At 43.9% G+C, this 24,180-nt stretch overlaps 1 protein-coding gene across 1 annotated transcript in view; it reads left to right on the forward strand.

Moving 5' to 3' along the window:
• The window catches only part of ABCB4 (ATP binding cassette subfamily B member 4), a 64,057-nt gene that overhangs the window by 34,360 nt on the left and 5,517 nt on the right, over positions 1-24,180 (forward strand). Inside the window, exons 15-24 of the mRNA XM_054726326.1 lie at positions 1,400-1,561; positions 6,472-6,648; positions 9,322-9,468; positions 11,412-11,516; positions 13,074-13,151; positions 14,454-14,537; positions 15,508-15,711; positions 19,374-19,474; positions 21,164-21,304; positions 23,937-24,093. Of these exons, the coding sequence (XP_054582301.1) occupies positions 1,400-1,561; positions 6,472-6,648; positions 9,322-9,468; positions 11,412-11,516; positions 13,074-13,151; positions 14,454-14,537; positions 15,508-15,711; positions 19,374-19,474; positions 21,164-21,304; positions 23,937-24,093 (1,356 nt within the window). The remainder of the gene's footprint in view (positions 1-1,399; positions 1,562-6,471; positions 6,649-9,321; positions 9,469-11,411; positions 11,517-13,073; positions 13,152-14,453; positions 14,538-15,507; positions 15,712-19,373; positions 19,475-21,163; positions 21,305-23,936; positions 24,094-24,180) is intronic.

Raw genomic sequence — 24,180 nt, forward strand, 5'->3', positions numbered from 1 at the left:
AGTCACACCTGTCAGGATGGCTACCATCAATAAATCAACAAACAAGTGCTGGTGAGGATGCGGAGAAAAGGGAACCCTAGTACACTGCTGGTGGGGATGCAAACTGGTGCAGCCACTGTGGAAAACAGTATGGAGTTACCTCAAAAAATTAAATATGGAACTGCCCAGCGATTCCACTTCTGGGCATATATCTGAAATAGCCTGAAACACTAATCAGAAAGAATATATGCACCCCTATGTTCATTGCAGTGTTATATACAATAGCCAAGATTAGAAGCAGCCCAAGTGCCTATCAGTCGATGAGTGGATAAAAAAGCTGTGGTACATTTACACGATGGAATGCTACTCAGCCGTGAAAATGAAGGAAATCTTACCCTTTGCCTCAGCATGGATGGACCTGGAGAGTATTAGGCTAAGTGAAATAAGCCAGTCAGAAAAAGACAAACACCATATGTTTCACTTATATGTGGAACTTAATAAACAAACTAAACTAACAAAGAAAATAGAAACAGACATGGATACAGAGAACAGATCGACAGCTGTCAGAGAGGAGCGAGTTAGGAGTGCTAGGTGAAAAAGGGGAAAGGACTAAGTAAAATAAACCTTATTAAAAATAAAATCAATCACATAGGGGGGAAAAGAAGCCATTAACCTAATTCTTGATACTCATTAGAGTATCAAGAAGAGTAACGATTATAAATGACATAGCATGAATAATTTGATGAGCATTTTTCAGGTTTTAAATTCCCATGAATAAACCCACCAAGCCAGCATGCCCATTCACGGAACTACTTAGAGGGATGATTTGTAGATTTTAACATGCATTTAAAAATCACCTGGGCCCTCGTTAAATCAAAGTTACTAGCCATACTCCAGAGGTTGTGATTCAGATAGACTTTGAACCATGTTTTGAACCGTCCAGACCCCAAGGTACATTTTTGCCTAAACTGCCTACATGCAGTCCATGAGAATTACAGATAAAATCAGGCAACTTCAGAAGTAACCCTGCAGAAGTCTCTGGAGAAGGCGTATGTCTCTAGCATGCCATATAGCTCAGAACTAGGGCTCCTCGGGCAGGTATGTCCACACTTGAGAAGGGTCAAACCTTTTCTCCAGTTTCTTGAGTCAAGACTGACACTCCTTAGGCTTCCAGTTACCCACCTCTACACTGAAAGGATTGGCTTCCTGTCTGGTCCAGACCTCAAGTCTCACTTTAACCTTTTACGTATATAGATGAGTGAGGCCTTTGTGCCCTAATCACACGGCGTGGGGCATGGGGTGAGCTCCTGTCTCACCAACGGCAAACACGTCCATCCCAGTGCTTAACTGTGCATGCTAATTGACAATGTGTCGACTTTGTAAACCTGCTGCCCCACGTGTTTGTCCTTTTCCCCTTTAGGCCAGAGAAGGCCGGACCACCATTGTGATAGCACACCGATTGTCTACAATCCGAAATGCAGATGTCATCGCCGGCTTCGAGGATGGGGTCATCGTGGAGCATGGAAGCCACAGCGAACTGATGAAGAAGGAAGGGCTGTACTTCAAGCTGGTTAACATGCAGGTATCTGCCTCCCAAGAAGCATGCTGCTGTTGGCTCCTCAATATAGTATTTGTGCATATATCGATTAAAATATCAGACAGTGCCCTGACTGGTTTGGCTCGGTGGATAGAGCATCAGCCTGCTGACTGAAGGGTCCCAGGTTCGATTCTGGTCAAGGGCATGTATCTTGGTTGCGGGCACATCCCCAGTGGGTAGTGTGCAGGAGGCAGCTGATTGATGTTTCTCTCTCATCGATGTTTCTAACTCTCTATTCCTCTCCTTCCTCTCTGTAAAAAAATCAATAAAATATATATTTTTAAAAATAAAATATCAGACAGCTATTGCCATACTGAAGAGTAAGAAGTATTCAGGGAGAGTCCTAAAAGTATGCATTTGAGACATTAATTCAGAATTGGTGCAACAGTCCTGAAAGAGAAGAGCAGAGAGGATGAAAATGCCCAAAACATTTGAACTTATTCCTCAGGACAGAGATTCTTAATTGCCTGGGTAGCGTGTTCAAACTAACAGGTCCTTTCCACCATGAGATTAGGGGTGCTCAGAGTGGTGGTAGGCGTAGGAGGGCAAGGCCAGGATCTCTAGTGATGGGGGGAGGTTTTATGTAATTTAAAAATGCTTCCCAGATGATTCTAATAAAACCAATAGCAAGATTCATATCTCTAGGAAGTGAATACAAGCATACCTCAGAGATTTGAGGGTTTAGTTCCAGACCCCCAAGATGGAGTGAGTGAAGCAATCGCAATATTTTTGTTGGCAGAGGATCTTCCAATTTGTAAAAAATGCACCATCTGTGCAGCACAATAAAGTGAAGTGTGATAAAGTGAGGTATGCCTGTAGCTTGTTTTTGTTAAAAAATGATTCATTCTAATTCCTAAAACAGGTGATATTGGGAATTATTGGTTTGTCTTATTGAACAAGACATTTTATTGTGCTTACTCGCTTGAGCAACTTTGTAAAATAAATACCCTAAAAATATTTATCCTATAAACAGGATTCTTATAGTTATAAAAGTATATGCATTGGCTTTGCTATAATTGTGACTAGTATGTACATAATATATTTTGTTCTTTTTCAGATATACATCATTCAAATACTATGAGTTTAATGCATACTTAGCAGTCCATTACATTAATGTGTAATTAATTGCTTTGATGTTTCTCTAAAGCTGGATACATGCTTTGTTTCCAGTATTTCTCTGTTCTAAATATTGCCCTTGAAGCATGTGGGTCAAAAAGGTTAAGTAAAAAAATTGCTTTATTTTCTGACAAGTAAATCAACTCCTCTGACCCTTAGTTTCCACATTTGAAACACTAAACCTACCATGCAACGTTGTTATAAGGTTAAGAAATAAGCACCTGAATATACTAAAAAACAAACACACACGCACACATACACACTTTAAAGGGGTAAATTTTGTGGTATGTGAATTATGTCTCAATAAGGCTGTTATTTAATTCTTAGCACCTGACACAAAATAGATGCATGAGACATGATAGTTATTGAAATTTACTAAGTTCCCAAAGTGAAAATATCCAATGAAATGATAGAAAGTGTTATAACTCATGCTTCATTTTGCCAGAGAATGTTCTCCAGCAGGAGGGGAGGAATCATGGTGTCTCCTATTTGCTGTTGGGTCCTCGAACGAGGTAACCACTTTCTCCCCTGGCTGGCCTATTTCTGTGTCCCTGAGGGAATGACCTTGCCCTCCCACCAGGACTTAGGCTGGGAGACTGCCAAGGGGATAGGACCACTCTGACCTTCTATAGCCTCTTCCCTTAGCTCTCTTTCCTGGGAAAAGCTGTGATCAAAGACTGAACAGTAGCCTGGTGGGCCTGAAAAGGCCTGCCGCCAACTAAGCCGTGGCTGGGGAAGTCCTTGGGTTTGGGTGCCCACACCGTGCCCACTTCTGGTTTGAGTTTGCCTTACCTTTGACTTGCTGGTGCTGTGGGAGAGATGGAGGAAAGAGCCACAGTGAGCCTGAGGGTTTACGAAAGGCTCCCCCTAATGCTGCTTTCTTTTCCTCAAACTCCAAAGACCAACATCGTGTCAATAGGTCCTTGTCTTGGTTTTGTTTCTAAGCAGAATGATCTCTAGGTAGACTGTTGGTTCTTACTTGTTTCTTTTAACTATAACTTATTTTTTTTCAGATTATAAATGGAGTGCATTCTTATTTTACTTTAGAATTTTGATAGATTTTCTCTTTTTTTAAGGTACTTTTATTGATTTCAGAGAGGAATGGAGAGGTAGAGAGAGATAGAACATCAGTGATGAGAGAGAGTCATTGATTGGTTCCCCCCTGCACATCTCCTACTGGGGATCGAGCCCCCAACCTGGGCATGTGCCCTTGACCGGAATTAAACCCGGGACATTTCTATCCACTGAGCCAAACTGGCTAGGGCAGTGGTCGGCACACTCATTAGTCAAGAGAGCCAAATATCAACAGTACAACGATTGAAATTTCTTTTGAGAGCCAAATTTTTTAAACTTAAACTTCTTCTAACACCACTTCTTCAAAATAGACTCGCCCAGGCAGTGGTATTTTGTGGAAGAGCCACACTCAAGGGGCCAAAGAGCCGCATGTGGCTCGCGAGCCGCAGTTTGCCAACCACTGGGCTAGGGCCATTCTTATTTTTTTTAATCCAAGCATTTTTTTAAAAAATTCAAACTTGAGTATCTTAGAAATGTGAAATTCCCCCACAACCAAAACTTCTACTGACAGCTATTTGATATTTATTTTTCATCTTCATAGCCTAAAAGAACTAAGTAGTAACTCCATATTTCCTCAATTATTCATGAGATTGAGCATGTTTTCACATATTCATTGGCCATCTGTATTTTTTCCTCTGTGAAAGGATCTTCTCCTGTATTAGGCTGTTTTTTGGTTGTTTGTTGGGTTGTTTATAATATTCTTATTCATTGATAAGAATACCTTGCATTAAAAGGAAAAAGGAAATGTGCTTTTCTCTTGCACATATTAAAAATATTTTTTCCTACTTTGTGCTTTCAATTTTATATTGTTTGTTTGGCTGCCATAAGAAGTGTTTAAATTGTACATAATTAGATTTTTTTCTCCCATGTCTTCAGGATTTGGGGTTGTTCTTTGAAAAGATAGTCACCCATATTTCCTATCAACATTTATTGTTTTACTTGTTTGTTTTTTTTTCAATCCTCACCACAGGATATGTTTTTATTAGAGAGAGGGGGAGAGGGGAGAGAGAGAGAGAGAGAGAGAGAGAGAGAGAAAGAGAAAGAAAGAAACATTGATTGGTTGCCTTCCATACACACTTCAACCTGGGATTGAACATGTAACCTATGTATGTGTCCTGACCGGAATCAAACCTGCAACCTTTTGGTATACGGGATGATGCTCCAACCAACTGAACCACGCATCCAGGGCTGTTGTTTTACCTTTTTACAGTTAAATATTTGAGACAGCTAAAGTATATTCAGGTTATAATAAATGAGGGCTGTTGGTTGTAAATATACTTTTTATTACCTAGTGAAAAGGCTATCTTGGCTTTGTAGCCCAATGTAGACCTCAGCACCCAGTAAATGAGGGCTTTGGGCAATGCCCAGAATAAATAGTATGGGTGGGTGGTGTTCATATGATTATAAGAGGAGGCTAAATTCAGAATGGGTTTAATGGAAGAACTGTCCTTAATAGCATGGGTGAGATTACAAAAGGAGGAAAAAACAAGGGGGAGGCACTCCTGAGAGGTGGTCCAGTGTGAATTACCATGAACTGAATTTGGAGGGAGCCAGGCTTGAGTATGTGGTGGAGAGCTGTGGAAGGCTTTTGAGCTGGGGTACAATTTGAGCAGAGCAACCTTTTATGAAAAGGAGTCTGGTAGTAAGTGTGTGAGTGGGGAGAAGTGAGGGTGCAGGGGTCAGTTACAAGACTACATCTTGAGTGTAGGTTGGATTTTGGGGGGGGAGATGGTATAAAACCATCTTCCAGTTATAAGCAAGTAAGGAAGACTACCTAGCAAAACATACCTTTGCAGTGTGGTTCAAGGCACCAGGGCAATCTTCTGTTAGGTGTTGAAAACACAAGTGGAACGCTAGGATCAGATCATGTGCAGAGATCAAGATAGGCATGGTACCATAGATGCAGTAAGGCACCAGCCATGGGATTGGGTCGGGGCCAGAACCTGAAGGGCAGGAGCAAGAACATGTCAGTACTACAGGGACTGGGGTCCTGGACAAACCACGAGGACGTGTTCTCGGACATGGAGGGAACAAACAGGGAACCAGACCAAAGTCAGACTCCAGCAAGGTTGGCCTGATACTCTCTCACCTGGCATTAAGCTAGATAGAGGTCCTTAAATTACCCACCCCTGCACCTTTAAGGAGAGAATTAATCCCAAAGCCTGCAATGAGGGTGAGCCTGCAGGTTGGGTCACCTGGGGTGAGGGGTGATGTTGAGCAGGACTGCGAGGAAGAAAGCTGATTGTACTTGGACAGTCAAGGAAGGCAGCTTAATTGCCTCACGTGAGGGAGTGACCAGCTTTTCCTTGTCCGTAGCTTTAAAAGTGAGCCCTGGGTAATGTTTCTTTGTTTTCTTCCCTTTCGTGGTGGCCATGCCTTGTTTTCTGGACTTTTAACATATTGAGGAAATTCCTGCATACCTGCTAGATGATGAAACATTTGCCTTTGAGTTCTTAGAAAATACTTTTATACTCCAATTTTCATATTGGTCAAATTGAATTTAAGCTTCCTTTTTAACCTTTTTAACTTCCATGTGTTGATACACTTCTTTGCAGTTTTCCAGCTGATTGTGGTGCTGTTATGGAATCTGTCTTCACACATGTAATATTGAAAATGTCTTTATGGTTCTAAATTTGTAGGTTACGTAGGTCTGGACACACACATACACCCACACACAATTTAATAACATTTTGTTCTTCTTTCAGACATCAGGAAGCCAGATCCAGTCAGAAGAATTTGAAGTTGAACTAAATGATGAAAAGGCTGCCCCGGGTATGGCCCCAAATGGCTGGAAATCTCGCATATTTAGGAATTCTACTCATAAAAGCCTTAGAAATTCACGAAGGTATCAGAATGGCCTTGATGTGGAAACCACTGAACTTGTAAGTTGTTTGCACTTAAGTTAAATCTTTTATTGTGTGTTTTTGCTGTTGAAATTCTTAGCCTTGCTAGTATGCTGCAGGCATCGGTGACTCCTATTATGAGCCATGCTCTTCTTGAGAAAAGGAAATTTCAGATGTTAAATGTATTTGACAATGACTTGAAATCAATTATAATTAAAAATGAATTTCCAGTGGAAACAACTTAGTCTTTGTGCTTAAATGCTTAAATTAAAATTAGATACCCCATTCATCTTTGAGATACAGAGATAAATATAGGCATCCCTCGGAGATATTGCAGATTTGGATCCAGATCACCGCAATAAAGCGAGTAGTAATCTTTTGGGGGTGGAGGTCTTGCCTTCAATTTGTAAAAAACACAAAAAACAAAAAAACAACAACATCTGTGAAGTGCAGTAAAGCAAAGTGTAACAAAATGAAATATGCCTGCAAGGCTCGTATAACATCAGAGGCCCTGGTAGTTGCATATTCTGTTAGATAGGGTCACGTTGGATTGCCTATACTAGGAAACCCAGGGCTGGAAAGGTGGCAGCACAGTTACCATGGCTGCAGGCCCCTTTCATCTCTATCATCACTGTCCTAGATGTGGCTTCCATCTCCAATGATGTGGCTCCTGGAGCTCCAGCCGTCACATCTGTGTCCCAAGAAGCAGGAAGAAACAAAGATTTTCTAGAATATAACACAATACTTTACTTACATGCCATTGGCAGTCACTTAATTACGTGGCCAAACCTAGCTACAAGGAAGGGTAGAAAATGGGGTCTTTTTGCGGTATGTATTGCCACTCTGAATTAGATTGGCTTTCTCTTCCTGAGAAAAAGGGGAGCATGGCCAGGAATAGCAAAATTGTGCATTCTTTAACATTTCTCACCTGAAGACTTGGGATATTATTTTTTAACATATTTTTATTGATTTCAGAGAGGAAGGGAGAGGGAGAGAGACAGAAACACCAGTGATGACAGAGACTCATTGATCAGCTGCCTCCTGCACACACCGCCCCCCCACTCCCCCTTCCCCTCCCCTCCCACACTGGGGATTGAGCCTGCATTCAGGACATGTGCCCTGACCGGGAATCAAACTGTGACCTCCTAGTTCATAGGTCAGTGTTCAACCACTGAGCCACACTGGCCTGGCAAGACTTGGCAAATTATTAATTCAGGTTAACAGAAACTTTTATAACAGCGAGGGGATCCATTCCTAAGAAAGATATTTTCTTATTTCAAGAAATGGTTTGAGAATACATTTTGGTGTTATTTATTGATAAAGGATGAGTTTATTTTTACTCTTGTGTTGGCCTGAAGAAATTCAGCCTACTGAGAGGTCTTGGCATCTGGCTTTCTCTGCCCACAACATTATTTACTGCAGAAGTTACAAGGGCTCTCTAGATCTTAATCTTGGTGTATGTATAGAAAGAAGGGTAATGCTCGAGCTATTGTAGACCTGAGCTATCACTAGTAAGATAAACAATTTCCCCCTTTTGGGCTGTGGAAGGATTCACTTTCTATTTCTCATTTGTCCTGAGGGTTATGCTGCTAAGTCTTTGGAGTCTGGTATTTTAGACAAGAACTTCTCTTGAGAAAATGCGCAGAGGGAAGATAAAATGCCACAGTCGACAAGATTTTCACAAGTACCATCATCGTGGGATAAACAGTGTATCCAAGGGAGGGAGGAATTAAGTCTGATTAGAGGGATCTTAGAAGACCTGAGAAAATGGCCCATTTATCAGGCTGGAAACCAGGACTTGAAGATAATGTTAAACAGGGAGAAAAACTAAACACAAAAATGAGAAAATGGGCAGTTTGTAAAAAAAGGGGCCGAGTAGAACCTGCTTCTGTGTTGTTTCACAGAGACAAACATGACCCATTTAAACGACCATAAGGCTAGAGCATCCCATAGGCAGTTTTAGTATTTAGTTTAATGTTAAACTACCTCTGTAGTCAGAATAGTCTCCTTTTCGTGACCTAAATCCTTCCTGCTTGACCAGACAGTGAATGTGAAATGTGCCAGGCATGGGACTAGTTTCTGGGGATATGAAGGTGTAAAAAAAAAAGCCCACATAGGAAAGGAGACATGGAAACCAACAAAAGAAAAGCAACAACAACAGGAGATAAAACAAGCTAAGCCCTGAGAAGAGAAGTCTGCACAGGGAACAGGGGAAGGGGCCGCGTGAAGTTGGTTTTGTGAGTTGGGGACCCGTCACAGAAAAGGCAGTGCCGGGCTGGGTTCTGGGGGTGAGGAGACCAGGCCCATGTTCTCAAGTTCATCACGGTACCCTACACTTGTGAGGGCGTTCATCCTTCTGTTTACGGGTATTGTTTCATTTGGCCCCAATGTCATCCCTGAGTTGAGCTGGGACTTGAATTCCAGGGCGTTTTGTGCACAGACCCTGCTTCTGCTCACTGTGCTGAGGCTGGGACAGAAATGGACTGATCACGCCACGGAGATCGCTTCTTGGGTGAACAGCTCGGACTCAGCTGATGCTGTGTAATCCTGGACACTGTGGACACGCACAACACACTGTGCTGCTCTCTAGGACACAGTTGGCTGGACGGTTGTTCTCGGCGCCCCGTGTGCAAGTGCGATGCAGTGTCCTTTTCCTGCCTGCAAGTTCTGGTAGCTGCTGTGTGCTCACCCGTCTATCCTGATGTATTCTAGGATGAAAATGTGCCACCGGTGTCTTTTCTGAAGGTCCTGAGACTGAATAAAACAGAATGGCCCTACTTCGTGGTAGGAACGGTATGTGCCATTGCTAACGGGGCGCTTCAGCCGGCATTTTCAGTCATCTTCTCAGAGATGATAACGGTAAGTTTGAAGCATTGCTTAATAACTTGAATTAAATCACGTCACCGTTAAATCAGTGCTCACGCCAACCTTACCACTGGGTCCATTTTGGAGTAAAGCGGTCTCAAATTAAACTAAGCCAAAGTTTTTAATACCCTTCTGAGGAAACATGTGAGGCCAAAGAAAAAGTATGAACCATTCCAGGTTATGATATTAATGAGATTATAAACTGTAAAATCCATGAAGGAGGCATTCTAATGAGCTCTCTTCATTTGGGTCCAACTGGTGTCAGGCAGTGATGTCCATCCCATCTGTGGAGAGGAGATGCAGGGCTCACAGGAAGGCTTAGGTTGGGGCCGGAGGGGAAGGTGCGTGGCGGGGGCGGGGGGGGGGCCCCGGAGGGAGGGGGGAGGAGTGTGCACAGGAGGGAAGAGTTCAGGTCATAGTGTTTAAGAGGCCAGGCTCTGGGCACAGACTGGCCTCACCACATAAGAGCTGTGCAAACTTGGGCAAGATGCTTTTCCTCTTGGTACCCCCGTTTCTTCATCCATAAAATAAATGCACCATAGGCTAGCTGAGGATGAAAAGCGATTATATGGGTAACTATATGGAAAGCAGTTAAGACTGTCTGCTTCATAGGAAGTATTCAAAAGTGATATCCACCAGACTGGGCCAAGCAGCTCAGTTGGCTACAGCATCGTCCTGATATGCCAACATCGTGGGTTTGATCCTCCGGTCAGGGCACATACAGGAACCAACCAATGAACTCATAAATAAGTGGAACAACAACCTGTATTCCTCTCTCTCTCCCTCTCTTTCCCTCTTCCTCTCCCTCCCTCCCTTTCTCTCTCTCCCTAAAATCAAATTTAAATAAGTGATAGCCGCCACCACGCCATTATTTCAGCAATCCTTCCAAGGCTTGGGAAGTCTGAGACTAAGAAAGAAAACTCATGCGATCCAATTGTTAAGTTCATGGAGGAGATATTTATAGGACGTTGTCAGAAACGCCTACGGCTCCATAAAACCCAGTATTTATGTTGTATAACCTTAGCCAGCCACTTACATTTTTGGAGAGACTTTTTTGTTAAAGATGACTTAATTCTCCATCATGTTGAGTTCATTGTGCTTTTGACATTAGACACTGGTCTACAATTAAGACCTCAAGCCAAAAAATAAATGAATTAGAATGTTTTTATATTAAAAACCAATTCCTAACTCTCTTGCAATTTAAGAGCTATGTGGACTGTATCTATATTTTGGGGCATCTCCTATGTGCCAGACACTGCTCTAGGCACTGGAGATATATCAGGGAACGGAATAAACTGAGTCCTGCTCTCAAACAGGTTACTATCCCTGCAAAACAAAACACGCTACATAATGTGTCAAGGGATAACGAGTGTTTTAAAGCAGGATCTGGCCGGGGGTGGGGGTGGGGGCCTGGAGGTGGGGTTGCTATTCCCGAAGGTTGGGCAGGGGAGGCCTCTCTGGGCAGAGGCCCTGTGAAGTGAGGGGTGGAGGGAACAGGCTGGGGCAGAGGGAACAGCAAGTGCAGGGGAAGAGGAACAAACACCAAAGTGTGCCACCACACACAATCCATGCTAATGACCACACATTCCTCAATTCATAGGCAGGAACTAGCCTCCTGGTTCCCAGAGGGCTAGGGAGCGGGGAAAGGGGTCTTACTTACTATTTGGCGGGTACAGAGTTTCCATTTGGGATGATGAGAAAGTTCTGGAGATGGATAGTGGCGAAGGTCGCACCACACTGTGCATGTACTGAATGCCACTGAATTGCACCCTTAAAGATGAGTAAAATGGTAACTTGTATGTGATACATATTTACGACAATAAAAACCCACATATCTCAAAGCCTCGTCTTTCCAATGCGACGCTCCAGCCACTGTTGGTGGGAGGAATAAGCAAGGGGCCTGTGATGAGGTGGGCCCTCTGCGTGTTCTTTCGTAGATTTTTGGGCCAGGGGACGATGCCGTGAAGCAGCAGAAGTGCAACATGATCTCGCTGCTGTTCTTGGGCCTGGGGATTACTTCTTTCTTTACTTTCTTCCTTCAGGTAGGTGCCTACGATTTGGTCTTCTCGTGTAGTCTAGATTCAATGAGGATATAGATTCATTACTAGATTTTAACTACTTATTAATATAGATTGATTAACTATCAATTAATCAAGACCTAGTGGAGTTTCTGAGTCCGAGACTGAAATAAATGGCAAACACAGTGGACAGAGGACGTTTATAGAGAACAGGCCTTAGCAGGAGTAATTGTGACTTCCCTGTGTGCTAAATCATGGCACGTCATAGGTTTTTCCCTTAGCAAGGGAAAAAGAGACCCAAGTCCCCAGGAGAACATAAGAACCAGTTAAACTCAACTAGTTAAAAACTGGGGGGTGGGGGGGCAGGAGGCGGGGGGGGGTGGAGAGGGAACAGTACAATAGCATCCTCTTTTGTTATCGTTACTCTTTACACAATATCAATAACTTCTCTGAGTGTTTCCTCCTTAATCGATGAACTCTCTGAAAGAACATATATGTTGTAGTGCATTTAGATAGTATAGACCTGGCCAGAGGGAACCAGCAGACCTACTCCGATTGTACTTTTCTACCTAGATTTTTACCAAATACTTTTTGTCTCGTTAACTCAGTGAGCACCATGCAGGCCCTTCCAATACAATCCACTAATTCAGCAAAATGGTTCCTAGTCAGGCCCAGCCCGCTTCTCCCTTATTGTTGAACCAATGGTAACAGTAAGCCAAGATTTTTATTTAGAAATCATTTTTTTAGATCTCAGTGATCCCACCCAGTTGCTAACCCTGGTGTGTGAGGGAGTGGAGCTGGGTACATAAATGGCTGCACCAACAGTGCTGGATAAAACTGTGGTGCCCACCCTGGGTTTGAGCAATCTGCCAGCAAAGAAAGGAGGAGAGCAGATGGTCTAGTCCCGGGAACCATCCCCCTGGGCACCATCCCCCTGGCTTAGTGTCCTCCCAGGCTCCCTGGAGGCTCCCACCTGCCCCAGAACCCGGCCCAGCTGTGGACTTGAGGACAGGATCTGATTAAGAAGAGGGGAAATGCCTGGCAAGCATGCTTGGGGAGGGAGAGGGGCCTGGTCCCCAATCTGAGAGCAGGTGGAGCTGTGGCCGGGAACCAGCCAACTTGCCTGGAGCTTCTTACTCCAGACCGCCTCCCTCCCTCCCTCCCTCCCCACCTGATCCAGATGCGTTCCTGCATAGAATTTTGTTACTTCTCTTTTCACTGTTTTGTTTAAAGTAATAGGAACACACTGAAAGTTGTGGCTAAACACAGTATTGTCCTCCCTGAGATGTTCTTGAACGTTTTGAGAAGGAAACCTGTTTAGAATGGTTCAGAAGCCAGAACTGGACACTTCTATGTAATCGAGATGAGTATGGCTTCTCATCTCGATTGCATACTCATGATTCAGCAGTACGTGAATTTTAAGTTGGGACTTTGAATGAATGTTTGGTCACAGACATGTGTTACTTGACTCATTGGCTAATATGTAAGTCATGTAAAAATCAGTGGGCAAGTCCCCACTTGCATCAGAACAGCAGTGATGATCCAAGGGCACAGGAGCTTCTGTTTTCTGTTCTCCACCAGGGCTTCACGTTCGGGAAAGCTGGCGAGATCCTCACCACCAGGCTTCGGTCAATGGCTTTTAAAGCGATGCTGAGACAGGTAGGTGTGTGCCCTGGATGCCTTCTGCCCAGGTTTCCTACTTTCAGCCTCCTCTTCTGTTCCTATTTCATGTTGTCCCCCCTCCCCACCCCGCTGGGTGTTCATACAAGCACCTGTCGGGGCACTGCAAATTGTCCTGGTCCGTCAATTATCCAAAGACCTTGCAGGGTTCTCATGGGACTAGGCTTAATTTAGGGGTGTTGGGGGATTATTTCACAACTACCTCTGCCCGTGTGGACACTATCATTTCAGGGACCCGTATCTGGCCCCTGGATTCTACACAAGCCCCAGCGAGTCATGTGAGACTCCGGGCTGCCTCTAAACAAAGGGAAAAGAGGTTGATAGAATTCATGCACCACAATCGGCCATACTAGCTATAGGTTTCCCCAAATGTGGGTGATTTATTTTGTTTCTGTCTTATTTGAGCTCTGTTTTCACATTAGTTCGCTTATTCACTCACTAACCTGTTCCCTGCCGTGTCCCGGGCAGTGTGCTGGTAGCTGGGACGACAAGCATTGCCTGTCCTCCTGGGAAGCTCACAGCCCAGGGCCGGACAGGTGGGGAAGTGGCAACACGAACCCTCTAGTTCTATAAAGAAGTCTTAGGAGAGGGCCAGAATATTCACCCGATTGACAGGAAGTGATTACCTTCTTGTTCATAAAAGGGCACACCGCCTGAATCGTATTTTAGCAAATCTGAGTTTACAACCCTTTTTTCAGTATCTTTTAAACCGTGCTATGTAGGGAAATAATTTTATACGAAACTAAAAGATGCTGCGGATGAGTAGCTTATACTTAAAGTCATCCCTAAGAGACACTCTTTTGTGTTTACGGAGACAAACGTGGCGAGAAACCAGGGCTGATGTTCTCATGCCTAGGATTTACAGGAAGCCATGTCCAGCCCAGAGCCTCCCCGCCTTTATGAGGGACACCACCATGCCAGGCCAGGAGGAAGTGTCCGTGGGGCTAGTGGTCAGCATTGGGTGATGGGACGCCCACAGCACCTGCACCTCAGGGGACACTGGCAGGAAGCTGCCCTCTGATGAGTCCACACACACACCTGCCCCATCGGCGGTGCCGTCCCTGGCCCAGCAGAGCCGCCTTGGGCTCGGACCCTGGTGGACTCTGAGGGCGTATGCCCAGGGCAGGGACCGGGCTCTAGGCTGCCTGTGAGGGTCCCCGGAACTCCAGTTCCCAAGTCAGTGTGGATCTTGCCTCAGCATTGAAGGTTCGCATGGTGGCGTCTGATTTCCTTCTCTTGCTTTCATCTTGAACTGATTGAAAGGTGTATTTTGTGTCGTAGGACATGAGCTGGTTTGATGATCACAAAAACAGCACTGGCGCACTTTCTACGAGACTCGCAACGGACGCCTCCCAAGTCCAAGGGGTATGTGGACTGCACTCTGCGCCTGTTTCCCTTTAACGTGGCTTTGAATAGACATAGGGCATAGCTGCGCCGGTTAAGTTGCTTTCAGCTGGAAATGACAAAGCTCAAACAGGCCTAAACAATGGAGACGAAGGTTGGACTTCAGGGTCGATGGGTCCACTGGCTCAAAATGTCACGAAGGACCCAGATGCCCTCTGCCTGTGTGGCTCTGAGTGGCTCTCAGTCCGGGGCATTGGCTTCCCCCTCCGCCTCCGACCCTCCAGGCCCTGGGATGGCTGCCAGGAGCCACCAGAGCTACCGCTTCCTTGTTTCCCACCCAGCGAAAGCGCGCCCCTGTGCCTCAACCGCCAGATGAGCACCCTTCCCTTAAGTCTGTTGGAGCTCATCTGGGTCATCTGCCAGGCCCTGAACCAGTAACTGCATCTCTGGGAAATGCCACGCTCTCCCTGGTTGGGTCCCCACCCCGGGAGCTGAGGTCTGTCGCTGGGAAGCCCAGTGTGTCTACACGGCTCAGGGGAGGGGGGAGAGTCCGCGGCAGCATCAGCCCTGCTTTCTGAGAGGTACCAACAGTCATTCACGCCCGTGTGTGCCCACAGGGGATGGGCTGAGGGCGTGCACACTTATAACAGGTGGTCTCTTGAAGTATTACGTTTCCCTCTTGCACGTTTAAAGCAAACAGTCTTTAACATGACCAGAGAACACCGGGGGGAGTTTCCTCTGTGCACGTTGCCTTCACAAAAAAGTGTGGGTGCCCACAGCCTGTCCCCAAGCAGAGCCGCTGATTCCTCGGTGCGGCAACGCTGAGCTCACGTGGGCAGGAGAGGAGTGAGAGGTGAAAAAACCTGCAGAGCCTCGTGCGTTAAGCACAGGGGTCTCGGATTTGTTGTCGTGAAAGGGAGCAAATGTCAGCACAGACGCAAAACCCTGCCACCCAGGAAGCCTAAACCGCCTCTCTCTCGCGCTCTTCCAGGCCACGGGGACCAGGTTGGCTTTAATGGCACAGAACACAGCCAACCTCGGGACTGGCATCATCATATCGTTTATCTACGGTTGGCAGTTAACTCTTCTGCTGTTATCGGTTGTTCCCATTATCGCTGTGTCAGGAATTGTTGAAATGAAAATGTTGGCTGGGAATGCCAAAAGAGATAAAAAGGAGCTGGAAGCTGCTGGAAAGGTGGGTCACATGAGGCTTCCGTTAGCATGAGCATTGTGTTTGGACATGTGTTTTATGTGTTAGTATGAGCATTGTTTTTTTTGGCATGTTTTATTTGAATTATTTATTGCAACACGAGTGTTTTAAGAATTAATGTTTTAATGATTAAACGTTTGTGCTCACTACAGCTAATCATTGCCAGCACTGTGCATGAAATAGTTGACTATATTAAGAATGCCTAGAACTTGAACATGGAATAATGGAAAGCGTTTAGCCTGTAGAAAACACTTTACGTGGGGTCATTATAAAGAATTTCTGAATTTCCAAAGCTGATTTTACCTTTTACTTCATACCCTGATGCCATTGTTAGGACAAATATCACCCCTATTTTACAGATGAGGAGTCCTTAAAACAGAGAATGTAAGTGAATTGTTCAAGGTAGGGAACTTGCTGGTTCTTAAAAGTTCTTTTTCTTCTTGGCTGTGATTTCTGTAATTGAGGTGGACCGCCACCAGAGGGCAGTAATGCTTCGATTTGTGGTTCTAACTATAATGGCAATTGGGCAAACACTTGGTCTTTACTATGTGCCAATTATTGTTCTAAGTATGTATTTATGTGCACCAACTCATTACAACAACCCTACGAGGCAGGCGCTCGTGTTACCCCAATTTTACAGACATGGAACCTGAGAATCAAGTGAAAGGCATGGCTGGGATTCAAATCCGGGCCTAATTTTGAAGCTCTTTATTACACAGCCCTTTTATACGTGTTTAAATGTGTCTAAGCCTACACATAAATATTTTATTTACATGTACATGCATTTAAAAATTTAAATGTAGGTTACAGCCAGGGTATTTTTTTACTCTTACTTCTGTAAATATTATCCTTTATTGAAACATTACGAGGTGAAGCAATTCGTGAATATGTAGTGTGATAGTTTCTACAGCATGAGACTTTACAAAGCCCATTCACAAACATGACTGCAACCGGCCTTTGCTGCAGCTAAGTGGGTGGGACTGACAGTGTTCCCACTCACAGGGAAGAAAGCATTCAGAAGGCGGCGAGTGACCTGCTCCAGAGCGAGGGCCTGCAAGGGGTGAGAGTAGAATCCCAACAAGCCTGTGGCCACTAAGCCAGTGATAGCCAATGAGAGCCTTGTCCCTTCTCTCTTAACGGCATCAGCTGAGTTCAAAGCAGCGTCCGTCTCACCGCCAGGTTCCCATCAGACGCTTCCTTCTCGTGTGGGTCCTGCAGCCTCGCCCGAGTCAGAGCACTAACTAGCCCGGTGCATGGTGCCCAAACTCGGGAAGCCCTGGTGCCCTACGTGCTTGAAGAGCCGCTGGGCTCCTGGCGGTGGGACTTCCGGGCATCATGTCCTTGACTTCTGTTTGTCACAGCTCACTGCTGAGAAAACATCCTGTACGTGGTGTCGTTTCCTTTCTCCTTTGTACTCCGTGTCCTTTCCCATTTCAGAAGGGAGAATTGTCAGTAGATGGAATGAAGATACATTTTTCTTTGACTAGTGACATGAAAGAAAACATCTTGAACCTAGTGAAGACACTAGAGTCTGAACTCTATTATAAATGGCTACAGAACACGGAAAGTTGCCAGAATTGGGGCGGGAGGAAGGCAGTGAGAATTGAGCAGTATGGCAAACCAACACGGCACCTTGGGTTAGTCGTCTTGGCTTTGCTCCTCACAGTGTGTGATACTAGAGGAGGTCTGGTCCTCACTTTCCACTTTTATGAAATGAGGAATTGTACCAGGTAATGTCCCATGTTCCTTTCAGCTAATACATACTTTGCCATTCTAGGGATCAGAGAATGAGGAACTCAGACTGACCACTCTGAAACTATTTTTAGCAGCTACTTTAACCTAACGAGGTGATTTTTAAGAAAATATGAGATTGGAAATTTTAAATGTTCATTACCAGCAATTTAATCACAGTTCAAGTTTGTTTACTTAGTCAACTCTTGATTAACACAGAATGAGGGTTAGAAAGAAGTCTCTGAAAACTACCCACATCACTGTATTTTTTTTTTCTCAAAATGAAATGTTCTCATTTATCTGGTGGAGATTATTCATGGGTAAAGTACATTGGGATTCGGGATATCTTCCCGTTTTCATTTTTGAAAAAGGGCTTGGTAGTGAGGGTGTTGGTTGCTGGGCTGGGAAGAGGGTGGAGAAGGATGAATAGTAACCCTCCCTCTTGACTTGGGTCCTGCCTAATTACTGAGTTAAAGGTCCTGCTGAATCAGAATTAACCCTCCAAGCAGTTAATCCACGACCAGAAAATCAAGAGTGTACCTAGTCATTAACAACCAGTTCCTCCTTGTGTAAATGACAAAGCATGGAGAGCAGAATGGCATAATGCGTTAAGAACCTGGACTTGGCCTTCGGTAGACTGTCTTTGCTTGCCTGCTCCCTAACTCTAGAGCTTTAAGCAAGCCACGTAACTTCTCTGTGCATCAGCTCCTCGCCTGTGAAAGCAGGAATAATATTTACCTCACAGGGTTATTGTGAGACTAAATGAGATCATGTCAGTTAAATGAGGTAATACCTGGCACATAGTAAAAGCTCAATAAGTGTTCTCTACTCCAGCTGTTATTACTGCTAGGTTTTTTCATTTATAATAGAGGTATAAGGCTATTCAGCCTGAAGTATCAAATATCTTGCTTTTTTCTGGTTACAGAAGCTGAGAGCTAAGGTAGAAGTCATAAAGCTGATAAAACAACCTAAAATTAAGACCTGAAGTCCCTTGTGCTAATGGTTTAGACGACAGCTGCAGATCTATGATTTAGGCTGATAAGCTGTCACAGACAGTGAACATCAGTCAAGGGGAGGTTTGGCTGTCATCTGAGAACTGTGCTGGCTGGTTTGGGTAAAAGGGGTGTGATGTAAGGACACACAGAAGTGCAGGGAACGCCCATGGCTTATGTTACTGGAAAGTCATGGCTCCTCCTTTAGAGCCCCAGGCTCTGTTGTCTTTGAGGCCCTCTGTACGTTTGTTCCGTTCCTCCATTGCTGCATAGTCAGACCAGCTTCCCACACATACCCTGGTGACCTTAGCCTCCCAATCCAAGGACTTCTCAGTTCAAGCAGTTGCCTCCAGGTCCAGGAAATAATCTGATGGGCCGGCATCAGTCAGGGGTCTGTCCCGGGTTTAACCAGGGATTTGTGGCAGAGTCATGTTATTTACAATTTGGATCTTCTTTCCAACTATCGGTGCACAGTTCCTCTACGTAAGGATGTGCTCATGGAGGAATGATTGACACTTCTCGTGGGCCCTTAGAAATCACTTAGCCTAACTCTCTAGGACCCCACCCTGTGATGAAAGCAAGCCAGGAAGGGCTGTGACTGAAGCCAGTCAAGTACCTGCCTGGTGGCAGGGCTGGGAATAGATTCAGGCTCTAGTGCTCAGGCTCCCATTCTTGCCCTATACTTGTCGGTCTCCCCGGAATACAAAAACTTGTCCAATGGACTTGGCACAACCACAAGTGCTTTTCAGATTGTCCGTTGTGTCGTACAGCTCGTCTTAAAGAACACATTGTTATGTCTTTGCATTCAAAATGAAGGAACTTCAAACCCTTCAGGATTCTTTTCAGAGTGCCCCAAGGTTTATATTTTTCATGGTTTCAGAAGGAAAAGCCCCATGTCTAATCAAGATCTGTTCTACATTACAGATTGCAACAGAGGCGATAGAAAATATTAGGACAGTTGTGTCCTTGACCCAGGAAAAAAAATTTGAATCAATGTATGTGGAAAAATTGTACGGACCTTACAGGTAATGAACATATGATCGTTACTAAGAACCGAGTGCCGGCCTAAGGCTGAGTTATTGTCCCCCAAAGATAATAAACCTCTGCTGCTCCAAGCACTAATGCAACTGTAAGGATGACATTTTTATTTTTTTGCTAATTATCTTACTGAAAATAAGTAGCTTTTTAACGCGACTGGGCCATAGGATCAGATTTTCCTCTCTCTTTTAAAAACAATAGATTGGGTCTCCAAGAATCGGACAGTCCAGAAGACTGTGCAAGTTTTTGTTCATCAGTGCAGGCAACAGAAACAACCTATCTGGCTGAGGCAGGATAAACATTGTTTTGGGGGAACTGCTTAAACCTTTATTTTCTTTGGATTGTATAGACTGAGCCAAAGAAGAGGCTTATCCACGGTTTCACCTTCCATAGTTTCAGTAACTTAGTCAACCCCGGTTGAAATATCACATGGAAAATTCCAGAAATAAACAATTCATAAGTTTTATTTTATTTTTTTATTAAAGCATAATTGACTTACAGTGTTATATGAATTTCAGTTGTAAAAGATAGTGGCTTAATACTTACATATATAATGAAATGATCGTCATAAGTCTGGTTACCTTCTGTCACCATACTTTGGGTCCCTCAGATATCAACATCAGCCCCATTGGGTTTTCTAAGTCAGGTGTTGTGAATATATTTTAACACTAACAAAATTGAATACAACTTAGATTACAACTCTGTAGACTAGAATAGTTTGAACACTTACAGATTTGAAAACGGATATCTGAAATTCTCAATTCTATCTCCTTTTTATGTATACTTCATGCAGCTACATTTTTCTGTCCACTTGGTATTTGACATATACCTGTGGCATTATTTATGACCTTGTGGTTTATTTGAAACTGCAAGAGAATTAAGGAATAATAGAATGCTGGAGCTAATTTCTAATTTGATTGTGATTTAAAGGTTCAATATCATTGTAAATCTTTCAGTAATATTAGTATTGTAAGGCCATGATCACAGCACATAACTTAAAAGTCATCCAAATCAGTAATACTTTGACTTTTCTCTCTTGGCAAATGCCTTCCTCCTAATCGTTCTAATCTAAACATAAATTGTTGTTCTTTTAGAGGATTTAGACTAATAATTAGCTATACCTAGGATGGGATCTAATTAGAAATAGTACTAAAAACTTATTGGGGCTGATGGGATCTAGCTGAGGAAAGATGTATTTCTGTATAAACCTCAGTGACATTACTTTTTTGAATCAGAAAGATGAGTTTGATATAAGAGATGATAACTAGTCATAGAAGAGAAGATAATGATATTAAAGAAATCACATTCAGACAACTCAAAGTTTAGTGCTAACTTTGACATCCTCAATATTTTTAACACAATAATCATGTTTACATCATAGGGGTTGACTTCTGGGTCAGCAACTATCATTTGAGCAACCGCTTAAAGCTAGGTTCTGTGCTAAAGATTTATATTGTTTATTTAGTTCTCAAAACAATTCTGCATCATATTGGTTATCCTCATTGTACAAATCAGAAAACTGCTACATAGAAAGGTTAAGTCACTTACTTAAACTAATGTAACTGGGGGCAGAAGTTAAACCCAGGTCCACTAGACTTAGAAGCTGTGCTCTTTCCACTGCACAGTGCTAAGAGTGGTTGAAGAGATGGTTATGAATGCTCTAATTTGCTTTTCAGAAATTCTGTACGGAAGGCACACATCTATGGAATTACTTTCAGTATTTCACAAGCATTTATGTATTTTTCCTATGCCGGTTGTTTTCGATTTGGTGCCTATCTCATCGTGAATGGACATATGCTCTTCAGAGATGTTATTCTGTAAGTAATTTTTAAATATGTTTTATTAATTTTTTACAGAGAGAAAGGGAGAGGGATAGAGAGTTAGAAACATCGACGAGAGAGAAACATCGATCAGCTGCCTCCTGCACACTCCCTACTGGGTATGTGCCCACAACCAAGGTACATGCCCTTGACCGGAATCAAACCTGGGACCCTTGAGTCCGCAGGCCGACGCTCTATCCACTGAGCCAAACTGGTTAGGGCAATTTTTTAAATATTAAGACTATTCTATCGTAAGATTTCAATACGCCTATGCAAAATTTTAGAGTAGAAAAAACTCCTCTCTTGTTCTAAGATAAGTTTAGAGAGTTGAATCAACTACAGAAATCTGATCTAATCAATACTAAAAGGACAGTTTAATCACTGGAGTGTCAAAAACTAGCCAAGCTCATCATAAACAAGAATTTTAGGACTGGCTAGAACTCCAGACAGGAGGATAGCAAATTTTCTTATTGTATAATGTAGGCAGATAGAAATCATAATTAGAAAGTCGCTGGTGACCATAGACTGAAAACAGAGTGTTAAAAGCTTGCTCTTTATGGGCAACCACAGGTGGCCTGGTCGAGGAGAAGGGACTGCGTGCCTGACGTCTGGCAAAGGCTGTCCCCTAACCAGACTTGGGATGACCTTGCCAACATTGGCCTTAGTCTCTCTCCTGTTTGCTTGGTTTCCAAGACTAACCAGTGGACCAGTGGTCTTTCTGATTGATACATTCCTCTTTTCAAAATATGCTAAATACATTCAATTAAGTTACAGTCTAGTCGTGCCAAAGGGAAGCCATTCTTTCTTTAAGATCACTTGGCATATTTCTGCTCTGATGGGATGAATTTTAAAGCACTAGTGAGGAACCATTAAAAAAAAAAAAGTCAAAACAAGGAAGGTGAAGTGTTTAAAAGCTGTTCTTTTCATCCGAAATTGAAATAACTATGAAAAAAAAAAAGTGCCTTCTGTCCTCTTTGGTGGAGGGATACCAACAACACAACAAGCCAACAAGAAAGAAACCGAATACCCTGGCCTCCCTCTCCTCCAGCCCTCCCACCCCCAGCTAGTCCCCTTCATTGCCAAACCCCATCAGACGCCAGAGGACGAGAAAAGCTGTTGGTGCAGTCCACGAAGGGTCAGCCTCTGACAGACGGGGAAGGTACAACATAGAGATGGGTAGAGAGTAGAAAGTGGTTTTGGAAGATCCAATGGAAATATGCAGCTCAGCTCGGGGACTGACAACTTGGAGTATTTCTACTCTCTAGAAAAATATCACTGAGAAAATTGGTCTTTTTTGTTTCATTTTTACCATCAAAATGTTAAATTCTGGATAATTGGAAGCCAGTTTTTTAATCTTCCATGCTAAAGCTAGATTGGTATAGGAAAGCTAGGCAACTACACGTGGGTTCATCACTATTTGACAATTAAATTTTTGGTAACCAAACTTACCAAGTATTTGAGAGCCTTACTATACCCACCATTCCTGTCCCCATGTAATTAAAACACATTTTAATATCCTAGATGTAGAAGCGTGGTAGAAGCAAAAAGGTTTTAAGTTTCCATTATTACTAGATAGAGGTTTTCTCCCTCTCCCCTTTCTCTGGGGGAGTTCTGGTGCCAGAAGTAAATGGCTTTGTGGAGATGAAGGTCCTGGGAATCTTTGGCCCTTCATAAACACAGTTATAATCCACTAGAGGCTCGGTACATGAAATTCATGCACTCAGGGAGGTCCCTCAGCCCGGCCTGCACCCTCTCGTAGTCTGGGAGCCCTCGGGGGATGTCTGACTGCCAGCTTAGGCCCGCTCCCCGCTGCTGTGCTCGCCAGCCATGAGCCCGGCTTCTGGCTGAGCGGCGCTCCCCCTGTGGGAGTGCACTGACCACCAGTAGGCAGCTCCTGTGTTGAGCATCTGCCCCCTGGTGGTCAGTGCACATAATAGTGATTGGTCATTCTGCTATTCGGTTGATTTGCATATTAGCCTTTTATTATATAGGATGTCTGTCCTCTAAAGACTATTTAATTAGAAAGGAGACCTTTAGCTTAGGACGATTGTTTCAGGGTAGTGTCAATCATTATTTTAATTCTCAGAGAAAAGCTATTTCTGGTAAAGGCTCATTTTTCCTGATCAAAGCTCTTTAACCCCAGTGGTCATCGGTGTTTGTGCGGGAGTCTAGCAGAAACCACACACAGGCCGTCAGGGCTGTAGGTTCAAGAGGAAACACGACTTCTTGTCTGGCGCTGACCAAGCCCCTTAACATGCTCTCTACTTCAGTTCCCTCAGCTCTAAGACGGGTATCCGCAGTTATTAAAATTCCTTGAGGTTACAAAACAGATTCAGTTATAAGCCACTTCCAAAACGAGAAGAACTGTGGAAAGTTACAGGAACTCTTAAGAAAGGAGAGGCACCTAAGGAATAAAGAAACCCTCCATGGTGACCTGCCTCGCCTGTGGATTTCCCTCCTGCTCCTTCGTTACTGGAATTTCACAGGAATGTGGGGTGAGGTGGGGTGGGGGCATGACTAAGGGAGTAAAATAATATTGGTGCTGGTGGGCAGTGTGTCTGTGGACTTTAAACATCATGGAGCTAATTATGCAGGCTGACGTTTTAATCCCTCTTCTTCCGGTCTCTAGGGTGTTTTCAGCAATCGTGTTTGGCGCAGTGGCGCTAGGACACGCTAGCTCCTTTGCTCCAGACTATGCCAAAGCCAAGCTGTCGGCTGCCCACTTGTTCATGCTGTTTGAAAGACAACCTTTGATTGACAGCTACAGCGAGGAAGGCCTGAGGCCTGTGAGTTCTCTGCTGCCTTCTGCGTGCTTGGTCAATGGTTTCCCCAAGGTCTGCTGTCTGCTCGGTTGCGACCCCAGGATAAATCTA

The sequence above is a fragment of the Eptesicus fuscus genome, chromosome 14 (genome assembly GCF_027574615.1).
Source record: "Eptesicus fuscus isolate TK198812 chromosome 14, DD_ASM_mEF_20220401, whole genome shotgun sequence".
Taxonomy (NCBI): Eukaryota; Metazoa; Chordata; class Mammalia; order Chiroptera; family Vespertilionidae; genus Eptesicus; species Eptesicus fuscus.